General features: G+C 45.7%; 1 protein-coding gene across 4 annotated transcripts in view; it reads left to right on the forward strand.

The window, feature by feature from the left end:
• The window catches only part of LOC133136846 (deleted in malignant brain tumors 1 protein-like), a 24,944-nt gene extending 13,733 nt beyond the window's left edge, over positions 1–11,211 (forward strand). For 3 of the 4 annotated variants that reach the window (XM_061254637.1, XM_061254634.1, XM_061254635.1), the window contains exons 8-12: positions 284–355; positions 922–1,230; positions 9,402–9,482; positions 9,905–9,982; positions 10,156–11,211. In XM_061254637.1, coding sequence (XP_061110621.1) covers positions 284–355; positions 922–1,230; positions 9,402–9,482; positions 9,905–9,960 — 518 coding nt within the window. In that variant the 3' untranslated portion in view covers positions 9,961–9,982; positions 10,156–11,211. Of the gene's footprint in view, positions 1–283; positions 356–921; positions 1,231–1,574; positions 2,334–9,401; positions 9,483–9,904; positions 9,983–10,155 lie in introns of those variants that run through there. The other variant, XM_061254636.1, reaches the window with a different exon arrangement.
• Positions 11,212–11,796: the final 585 nt, after the last annotated feature.

Raw genomic sequence — 11,796 nt, forward strand, 5'->3', positions numbered from 1 at the left:
GCAAACACAGTATTACTCCCAGTGGGAACAGGAGAATTAAACTCTCCAGCATAACTGGCTCATTTTCAGATGTAGATGATGAAGAGGATTTTATTAATCACATCTTTTTACCTTAAACTGGTGTACTTGTAAGGTAGATTATTAGTCTGTAACATTTGTTTTTGCATAACCCCATGGATGAAATTGGATCTGGAGCTTTCAGGTGGCTGTTTGTTTATGGCATGGGCCTGTCTTTTTTAAATTTGTAGTTGATTTATATTAAATTATTGTCCCCACATCAAAGCGGAAGAGGATGAGAATGAGCCACGGAGCAAGTTGTCATGTTCCTCAGCGAAAAATCAGAGATCTTGCACAAGTAAGTTTTTATTGGCTGAATCCCATGATTTGTCAACATGCGATGAGGTATCAACAGGCCAGCATGAAACTGAGTAACCTGAGTCCCAAATCTACTCCTGTGGGAACTGTCATGCATGCATGATGGTCATTGACTGTGTTGACGGTATTTCATTAGAAATAATGTCATTGTCATTTAGGAGAACGGTCATCTACAATGAAGGAGGGGAGATTTGTATTCAATCACAAATGAAATATAAAAGTAAACTGAATAATTTGCTAATTTGAATGTATAAAATTGCACAATGAACATAAAGCCTGTGAAAATCAGAATGAATGCACTTTGATGTAATGACATCAGCCACAATATCAGTGGAGATGTGTCTGTAGATGTTAAACCTAATGAGATCAGCCATATTGTCAGTGGAGATGTGTCTGTACATGTTAAACCTAATGAGATCAGCCATAATGTCAGTGAAGATGTGTCTGCAGATGTTAAACCTAATGAGATCAGCCATAATGTCAGTGGAGATGTGTGTGGGAGATGTTAAGTGTATTGAGGCTGTTCATCTGTGGCTCCTGCTCTAGATCACTGGCCCCTCCGGGTGGTGGGGGGGGCAGGCGGGTGCTCTGGGAGGCTGGAGGTGTTCCATGGGGGCTCCTGGCGGTCGGTGTGTGGAGACTCCTGGGACATGATGGATGCCCGTGTGGTGTGCAGACAGCTGGGCTGTGTGTTAGGACAGGGGGCTCATGGTAATGCTACTTTTGGGACGGGGAATGGCACCCTCTGGCTGACTGAGGTGAACTGCAGGGGCACTGAGCTGCACCTGTGGGACTGCCCACACTCTGTGCACAGCAGCTGCCGATCGCAGAACCAGGCTGGGGTCACCTGCACAGGTGAGCCTGCACCTCCACATCGCACCTGGTCCAGTGGCAGCTTCTGTGAAGATGAATCACTGTGGCCCTGACAGAAACACACATCCACACGCCTAGGAGCGGCTTAAAGATCCACCCCGCATCACACCTCTACGATGACTTCACTTCCACAATCACTCAGAATGCAAGCAGAAATAATGCCTTGGAGCTACATTTAACTTCTTCACAAGCCCTTTATCAGGGGAGCTTACAGACGTGTTTGCGTACATGAAGGCAGAGAGAACACCATCAGGGTCACAACCCATACCAGTGCGCAGGAACAGTGGAATGAATAAATCATAAATCTGCTAATTTTCATTTGGCAGGTCTGGCCCACTGCAGGTAGACTCCTTTGGACGGTGTAGGAGAGATTTTTGGAGGGAGGAGGCAGAGACCTGTCCCAGGACTTATTCATCCAGTAAAAGATGGATCTAGTATCTTACTAACTAATTTCAGCGATTAAGATATTTTCCATTCATTTTTTGTGTTGCAATTCCACGACAGAAAGGCGATCGTAAGCTGCAGAAGACTAGTCTTTAGTGCCAACTACCACTCCATATCTGAGTGTTCACTCTCAATGGTTATTCCTCTGTATTAGGACAGAAACCTAGAGGATTACATTGTCTGGTGTGGCTGTCTAAAGTCTCTGAATACTCACATGAAGCTAGCAGTTTGCTCAAATGAAATAGGCAGTTTTTTGTACTGTAAAAAAACATCAACACCCATGAGCCAGCGCATTATGACCACATACATGAAGGGGAATTCGCACGGGGCGCCAAATAACGTAGGGATTTTACTCTCTATGAAACCGGGGTGCCAATTTATGTTATGAAGCAATATAACTGCAAAAAGTAATCAGTCTCTCAGTCACACACACCATTCACTCACACACTCATACCAATTTAGACTCTCCAATCAGCCTAACCTGCATGTCTTTGGACTGTGGGAGGAAACCGGAGTACCCGGAGGAAACCCACACAGACACGGGGAGAACATGCAAACTCCACACAGAGAGGCCCCGGCCGACGGGGATTCTAACCCAGGACCTCCTTGCTGTGAGGCGGCAGTGCTACCCACTGCACCATCCGTGCCGCCCTATCAGAAATATCTAACCTCAAATTTAGTATTTTAATTAATAATTAAAACCAATATTAATGAGTAAACATACCTATAACCTGAAGGTTGGAAGTTCTTCGAAAGACTGCTTTAACTCGGCTCTCATGTCTATGTGATTCCAAAACAGACACTGGGGTTTCATAAAATATATTTATTAAACAAACGTACAAACACGGAACAGATAAACTAACGGGAGGTTAGTAAGGTAAGTTAGTAGGGTGTGTGAGTGTGTGCGTGCACGCGGAAGCACGCATGTCCCTTGTCCAAAGTACAGGTAAATTGGGTGTGTCAGTGTTAGTGTTAGGGTTACCTGTGAGAAGAGACTACTTGCGTAGTTTACTCTATATATGCGCAAAAGACGGCAAATCAATTCACGTACATACAGTGGTGTGAAAAAGTGTTTGCCCCCTTCCTGATTTCTTTTTTTTTGCCTGTTTCTCACACTTAAATGTTTCAGATCAAACAAATTTTAATATTAGTCAAAGACAACACAAGTAAACACAAAATGCAGTTTTTAAATGAAGGTTTTCATTATTAAGGGAGAAAACAAATCCAAACCTACACGGCCCTGTGTGAAAAAGTGATTGCCCCCTAAACCTAATCACTGGTTGGGCCACCCTTAGCAGCAACAACTGCAATCAAGCGTTTGCGATAACTTGCAATGAGTCTCTTACAGCGCTGTGGAGGAATTTTGGCCCACTCATCTTTGTAGAATTGTTGTAATTCAGCCACATTGGAGGGTTTTCGAGCATGAACCGCCTTTTTAAGGTCATGCCACAGCATCTCAATAGGATTCAGGTCAGGACTTTGACTAGGCCACTCCAAAGTCTTCATTTTGTTTTTCTTCAGCCATTCAGAGGTGGACTTGCTGGTGTGTTTTGGATCATTGTCCTGCTGCAGAACCCAAGTTCGTTTCAGCTTGAGGTCACGAACAGATGGCCGGACATTCTCCTTCAGGATGTTTTGGTAGACAGCAGAATTCATGGTTCTATTTATCACAGCAAGTCTTCCAGGTCCATCCATCCATCCATCCATTATCCTAACCCGCTTATCCTGAACAGGGTCGCAGGGGGGCTGGAGCCTATCCCAGCATACATTGGGCGAAAGGCAGGAATACACCCTGGACAGGTCGCCAGTCCATCGCAGGGCACACACACCATTCACTCACACACTCATACCTATGGGCAATTTAGACTCTCCAATCAGCCTATCCTGCATGTCTTTGGACTGTGGGAGGAAACCGGAGTACCCGGAGGAAACCCACGCAGACACGGGGAGAACATGCAAACTCCGCACAGAGAGGCCCCGGCCGACGGGGATTCAAACCCAGGACCTCCTTGCTGTGAGGCGGCAGTGCTACCCACTGCACCTCTTCCAGGTCCTGAAGCAGCAAAACAGCCCCAGACCATCACACTACCACCACCATATTTTACTGTTGGTATGATGTTCTTTTTCTGAAATGCGGTGTTACTTTTACGCCAGATGTAATGGGACACACACCTTCCAAAAAGTTCAACTTTTGTCTCGTCAGACCACAGAGTATTTTCCCAAAAGTCTTGGGGAACATCAAGATGTTTTCTGGCAAAATTGAGACGAGCCTTAATGTTCTTTTTGCTCAGCAGTGGTTTTTGTCTTGGAACTCTGCCATGCAGGCCATTTTTGCCCAGTCTCTTTCTTATGGTGGAGTCATGAACACTGACCTTAACTGAGGCAAGTGAGGCCTGCAGTTCTTTGGATGTTGTTGTGGGGACTTTTGTGACCTCTTGGATGAGTCGTCGCTGCGCTCTTGGGGTAATTTTGATCGGCCAGCCACTCCTGGGAAGGTTCACCACTGTTCCATGTTTTCGCCATTTGTGGATAATGGCTCTCACTGTGGTTCGCTGGAGTCCCAAAGCTTTAGAAATGGCTTCATAACCTTTTCCAGACTGAGAGATCTCAATTACTTTCTTTCTCATTTGTTCCTGAATTTCTTTAGATCTCGGCATGATGTCTTGCTTTTGAGGATCATTTGGTCTACTTCACTTTGTCAGGCAGGTCCTATAAGTGATTTCTTGATTGAGAACAGGTGTGGTAGTAATCAGGCCTGGGTGTGGCTAGAGAAATTGAACTCAGGTTTGATAAACCACAGTTATGTTTTAACAGGGGGGGGCAATCACTTTTTCACACAGGGCCATGTAAGTTTGGATTTTTTTTCTCCCTTAATAATAAAAACCTTCATTTAAAAAACTGCATTTTGTGTTTACTTGTGTTGTCTTTGACAAAAAATTTAACATGAAACATTTAAGTGTGACAAACATGCAAAAAAACCAAAAAAAAAAAACATTTAAAACTAATTCTGGAAGGGGGCAAACACCTTTTTCACACCACTGTATATATATATAGCTAACAAAATACATTCCAATGATAAGACGGCAAATATAGAACACAGATTCACAATATCAGTCAAGACTAAACTAAACACTGGCTATGCCTGAATGTTTGTTAGTCTTACTGAGTCCATACGCATTGGATCCAAAAGACGTGCTGTCCTTGTAGGAGCCGCGATGGTGCTGTGAATGTGTGTCCTGGAGAGATGCGCAGGCTGGGGCGCGTTGTCGTCTGGTCCGCTCGGTTGCTGGAAGGATGTTCGTTGGTCCCTTTTCCGGGTGGAAAAGTTTGTTGCTGTTGTTCGATGGTGAGCTTTGCAGGAGTAAATTGATGTAGCGTTCCGCGTACACCAGTTTCCACTCGCTATAGGCCACTAAGTTACCGCGAGGTAACTAGGTGTGACCGTAGGCCTGGTAGTGTGCTGTGCTGCATTCAGCCTCCGTCGGAGTCTCAGAGCAGATGAGCTGAAGCGAATGGCCAAAAAGGGTGCATCGAAAATAAGTGGGAAGAAGAGAAGAGGAGGGGGATCCCGAGAACATGTCTTGCTCTTATGCGGGAAAGTTTATTGCTCCCGCCATTACGGGATTGGCTGAACTGAGCTAGACGTCATGCGAGGTGGATGTCGCGGAATTGTCCTGTGGGATTGTGGATCCTACACACAGATTAACCGAATAACATTGATTATCTCTGAACAATGGCGCATGTCATGGTCTGGGATACATCAGACAGTAAGTGAACAGTTGGTTCTCGTAGTCGACATGTTGGATGTGGGAGAAATAGGCAGGCGTAAGGACCTGAGCGACCGTGACAAGGGCCAAGTTGTCAAGGCCAGACGACTGGGTTGGAGCATCTCCGAAACGGCAAAGCTTTTAGACTGCTCCCGGTCAACAGTGGTCCAAGGAGGGTCAGACCATGAACCGACAACAGGGTGTTTGTGAGAGGGCAACGAAGGCTATCCCATCGGGTCCCAACCAACAGAAGCGCACAAGCACATCAAATTTTAATGATGGTTAAGGGAGGAATGTGTCACAACACAGGGCATCACACCCTGATGTGTATGGGGCTGTGTAGCTGCAGACCGTCAGAGTACCCGTGCTAACCCCTGTCCTCCATCGAAAGCTCCTACAATGGGCACGCAAGCATCAGAACTGGACCCTGAAGCCATGGAAGAAGGTCGCCTGGACGATGAGCCCCATTTTCTGTTACATCGTGTGGACGGTCAGGTACGTGTTCACTGTTTACCTGGGGGAGAGATGGCACCAGGATGCACTGTGGGAAGAAGCCGGTGGAGGGAGTGTGATGCTCTGGGCAATGTTCTGCTGGGAAACCCTGGGTCTGGGCGTTCATGAGGACATCAATTTGACACGTGCCGCCTGCCTACATCTTTGCGGACCAGGTACACTCCTTCATGGCAACGGTATTGCCCGATACCAGTGGCCTCTTTCAGCAGGATAATGCACCCTGCCCTACTGCACATATTGTTCGGGAAAGGTTTAAGGGTGTTGCCCTGGCCTCCAAGTTCCCCAGATCTCCGATCGAGCATCTGTGGGATGTGCTGGAACAACAAGTCCGATCCAGGGCAGCTACATCTTGCAACTTACTGACTACAAGGATCTGCTGCTAACGTCTTGGTGACAGATACCACAGGCCACCTTCAGAGGGCTCATAATGTTTTGGCTCATCGGTACAGTCTTGCATTACATTTGACATTTTAGTCATTTGGCAGACGCTTTTAATCCAAAGCGATTTACAAGTGCATAGGTTCTTCCACAAGTCAAAACATCACATCCATAACAAGGGAAAATACACACGAAGTGTTCTAAACATATAGTCATCATAAGTGCAGCCTGAAATGCCAACACTAGGGCCTTGACTCAGATGCGTGCGGCAATAGGAAGCCAGTGGAGGCCAATATGAAGCGGGGTGACATGAGCCGACCTGGGCTGACTGGTGATCAGGCAGGCTGCAGCATTCTGGACCAGCTGGAGGGGCTTGATGGCACACGCTGGGAGACCGGCTAGGAGGGAGTTGCAGTAATCCAGGCGGGAAATGACGAGCGCCTGGACTAGGAGCTGGGTGGCTTTCTCTGTTAGGAGATGACGGATACGACGTATATTGTAGAGGAAGAACCTGCAGGTTCTGGCAACGGAGGATACATGTGGGGCCAGGGTGAGGCTGTTATCAAGAGTCACCCCAAGATTCTTTGCCGTACGGGAGGAGGAAACTACAAAGTCCTCAACAGTCAGAGGTCGATTGACGGAGAGGACTTAGCAGGGATGTAGAGAAGCTCAGTTTTGGCAAGGTTAAGCTTCAGGTGGTGGGAAGTCATCCACGCAGAGATATCAGCCAAGCAGGCAGAGATCTGTGTGGTGACCTGGGTATCGGGGGGGAATGAAATAAAGAGTTGGGTGTCAGAGTGGTAACAGAAGCGATAACAGAACCAAGAGACATGGTGTATAGCGAGAAGTGGACCAAGAACTGAGCCCTGCGGGACTCCAGTTTGTAGGGGGTGAGGGACTGAGCCCCTCCAAGTCACCTGGTAGGAGTGACCAGAGAGGTAGGAGGAAAACCAAGCAAGTGCAGATCCTGTGACACCCATCCCAGACAGCGATGAGAGAAGAATCTCATGTTTGACTGTATCGAAGGCAGCCGACAGGTTGAGGAAGATGAGGACAGAGGAGAGGGATTTGGCTTTAGCAGAGTGGAGTGCCTCAGTGACCGCGAGCTGGGCGGTCTCAGTGGAGTGGCCAGTTGGGAGCAGACTGCCCGTTCCAGAGTCTTGGCAAGAAAGGGAAGAAGAGAGACAGGCCGGTAGTTGCTCAGAGCAGAGGGGTCAAGAGTAGGTTTTTTGAGCAGGGGAGTGACTCTGGCCCTCTTCAGGGAAGAGGGCATGGTGCCGGAAGAGAGGGAGGTGTTGATTAGAGAGGAGAGAAAAGGGGGAATGTCATTAGATATACAGTGGGACCAATAATTATTTGATCCCTTGCTGATTTTGTAAGTTTGTCCACTTGCAAAGAATGGAACTGTGTAGAATTTTAATCATAGATACACTTTAACATTGAGAGACAGAATATCATAAAATAATCCACAATAACATAATTTCATTTTAAAAATGTATTATCATATTTTTGCTTGAAATAACTATTTGATCCCCTGCCAATCAGCAATAATTCTGGCTCCCACAGACCAGTTAGTTTTCCATTAAGAAGCACTCCTAATCTCAACTCATAACCCAAAACACCTGTGTCAACTCCTTCCATTGTTATGTAGCCGTATAAAAGACACCTGTCCAAACAATCAATCAGATTCCAACGTTTCCACCATGGCCAAGACAAAGGAGCTGTCTAAGGACATCAGGGACAGAATTGTAGACCTGCACAAGGCTGGGATGGGTTACAAGAAAATAGGCAAGCAGCTTGGTGAGAAGTTAACAACTGTTGGAGCAATTATTAGAAAATGGAAGAAACACAAAGTCACCGTCAATCTCCCTCGGTCTGGGGCTCCACGCAAGATCTCACCTCGTGGGATATCAATGATCATTTGGATAGTTAATTTTGGTCACTTTTGCTTTGTTGTTTATTTGTTGAAAAAAAAAAAAAAATTGAAATTGTACCTCCCTCTAGGGTCTTTCAGCGCACTTACCCCTGGTTATAGGTATGCACTTTGTTGTACGTCGCTCTGGATAAGAGCATCTGCCAAATGCCAATAATGTAATCATGAGAAAGGTCAGGGATCACAGTCACGAAGAGAACCATCAGTAACACTCTACACCGTGAAGGATTAAAATCCTGCTGTGCACACAAGGTTCCTCTGCTGAAGAAGGCACATGTACAGGCCCGTCTGAAGTTTGCCAAAGAACACCTGGATGATCCAGAGGAGGCTTGGGAGAAGGTGATGTGGTCAGATGAGACCAAAATAGAGCTATTTGGCATCAACTTGACTCGCCGAGTTTGGAGGAAGAGAAATGCTGAGTACAATCCCAGGAACACCATCCCCACTGTGAAGCATGGAGGTGGAAACCTTATGCTTTGGGGGGGGTGTCTCAGCTAAGGGGAAAGGACGACTTCACCGAATCGAGGGGAGGATGAATGGGGCCCCCTTCCCTCAGTGAGAGCACTGAAAATGGGTCGTGGATGGGTCTTCCAACATGACAATGACCCAAAACATACGGCCAAGGCAACAAAGGAGTGGCTCAAAAAGAAGCATATTAAGGTCCTGGAGTGGCCTAGCCTAGCTAAGGAATTGCGAATGGCGTCAACCTTCCTTTCAAAGGAGACAAAGTCATCAGGTGGCAGCGAGGCTGCATCAGTACAGTAAATGACAGGGAGTGCTCAGCTGGTGGAAGCACAGCTAGGCGGTCCTTGTGTGTCCTGGCGTGCCCATTGTAGGTGTCTGCTGATGCCCAGCACCTCGTCTTCCTCCTTTACAGCTGTGACCACGCCCACGCCACCCGTGTCCAAGCATCACGTGTTTACATGATTTGAGACAACTTGCCCCACTCTGACGTGTGTGATAATTATTCTGCTGTGTGAGGGTCCTGAGATTACACCACAAGTCCCCACAAGTGCCCACAAGTGCCCACAAGTCCCCACAAGTCCCCACAAGTCCCCACAAGTCTCCACAAGTCTCCACAAGTCTCCACAAGTCTCCACAAGTCTCCTTGCTTTCAGGGGACCTGGTGATGGAGGACGCCGCAGAGAGCTACGATGATGTCATCACTGCTGTGGATGTGCACCCAGACAGTGTGGCAGGTGAGTGTTTTCATTGGCCGGGGCGATCATTCACCACTTTCTCCTCCTGAATACATCTGTTTGCATTCAGTGTTCTGTATCGTCCTAATGAGTGGCTTGTGTTCAGCCCGTGGAAATCTCTCAATCAAGTTTTTCACATTAATGAACGAGAACAGGCCTTTCAGCCCGGCAATGATTACCTTTTCCTACCACGAAAGTGTACCTAATGCTTTGTTTACCTACAAACTAGTCTGTTTTGATTTGATCACATAAAACATTCTTGAGTGTGGTGTAGTCCAGCCATAGACTTGGAAATAACTTTTAAAGTTGTTCCCCCAATGATTAATGTCACCACTACAACCAGCGAAGCCCATATGACCATTATAAGGGCTCTACAGTGTTCCCAGTTTAACCAGCTCGGCTGCTGCTTCTGTCTGTTTAAGGGGAGCTGGCCGAGGGAGACGCACCAGAGTACTATGATGACGTCATCACCACCTAGCAGAGCCCGGAGGCTTTTTCAGGTTGAGTTTCTCTGGTTGCAGATGAATGTCGGAGCGAAACACAACCTGTCACCAAACTCACCGCCTTCTGCTCAGGGGGTTGTGTGTCTGACTGCGGCCGTGTGATTTTCATTATTAATGTGACGTTTACATTCCATGTTTTGATGCTAAGTTCATTATTCCATTTCCTCCAGCTGCCAGTGAGATGGACTATGATGATGTGGGGGAGGAGCCACCTGAAACAGCATTCTGAGATTTTGTGGGAGGAAGTGCCTGCCCAGCAGTTTGGATCGCACAGCATACAGCATACACACAGCTAAAGGAAAATGTTTTAATATAAAACCGCATCCTCCTAGATCAGCCATTCATCAATGAGTAATTCACCTGAAATGATTGACAGCAGGTTCCTTAGCTTGCTCATGAATCCGGACATTGAAAGTGTTGGTACTTTTACACATTGGATATAGCAGCTTGCCAGATGATCATGTGATTAAATATGAGACAATGGATTGCATTTTTAGGTATGCAAGAATGAAAACAATTATCTTTAGCCTGTGTAGGCCTTTGCTTTAGATGTGTGTGTATTTCCATCAAACCCTTTCAGTTGAGGCTGCTGTGTGCATCATGTGTGGGTCAGAGCTGTCCGTGTTGGCTCTCTGATCGACACATGGATGTGTTATCAGCCAGACAGCAGTGATCCAGCATCCCAACTCTCCTTGCTCCTCTGCAAGATCACATTTTTAAACTCTCCTTGCTCCTCTGCAAGATCACATTTTAAAAGATGATTTTATTGTATATAGCTGGTGAGTTCCTTGCACTGGCTGCCTTGTTACTATTCAAAACTATTTCATACTACTGTCATTACTATTATTTCATACGACGTTAGAACAGAACTTCTTTTCCCAATGATACAAATATTTTCAATAGTTTTAGTTTCTATATTTCTTGAAGACTTACTACTATTTCGTTATAACAGAACTTTCTCCTGTGTGAATTTACAAATCTTTTCCCAGTGATAAAAATATTTTCAATAATAGAAATATATATTTTTACTACCTTTTTATAAAATAGTTTTAGACATTTAGATTCTATATTTCTTGAAGACTTATACAGCTTTTGATTGACAGCATTCCATGAAAATTCAATAGTTTCACTAAAATGCTCAATGTATTTCTGTGCCTTAAGCAATACCAGTCTTTTAACAGCTGCACCTCAATATGATATGTTCAAATAAAGGCTTATAGAACGATTGATCTTTTTCTCCTGTGCATTTATTATAGCTCACTATATGACACTTACATTCAAAAGAGCAAATTCTGACCCTCAATATCTCACACGTTTCAAAACCAATCTCAATGCCACCTGGGGCATTAGGACTCTTCTTGTCCTGGAGCTCTGCCATCCTGAAGGTTTTCCATGAGATATGTCTTAAATTGGAGACATAGTTACACAAAAAACTATCAGTGCTTACAGCCACACTTTTGACATGATCTCATCAAGTTGCCATGGCGACCCTGCCCTGCTGGACTGCATGCCTTCAGCCCTGCTTGCAGGTTTAATTAACTTAACCAACTCTGTCTTTATATTTTAGAGTTAGGCATTGTATGTAAAGAAGGAATGAGCTAACTAGATGAGATTTCATATTGAAGTGATCTGTATATTTGAAATCTAATTCCCAAGTTCATTTTTCTGGCAGCTTGATCTAAAATAAGAGAAGTTGCCCTGCTACTAATTTGCACTGTGTCGTCACAGTGGACTCTTCAGGGGGAACGAAGCTACAAACACTAGGCAGCACTAAATGTTCTCCAGCAATTTGCAGTGAATGTAGACATGCC

The sequence above is a fragment of the Conger conger genome, chromosome 9 (assembly GCF_963514075.1).
Source record: "Conger conger chromosome 9, fConCon1.1, whole genome shotgun sequence".
NCBI classification, from domain to species: domain Eukaryota; kingdom Metazoa; phylum Chordata; class Actinopteri; order Anguilliformes; family Congridae; genus Conger; species Conger conger.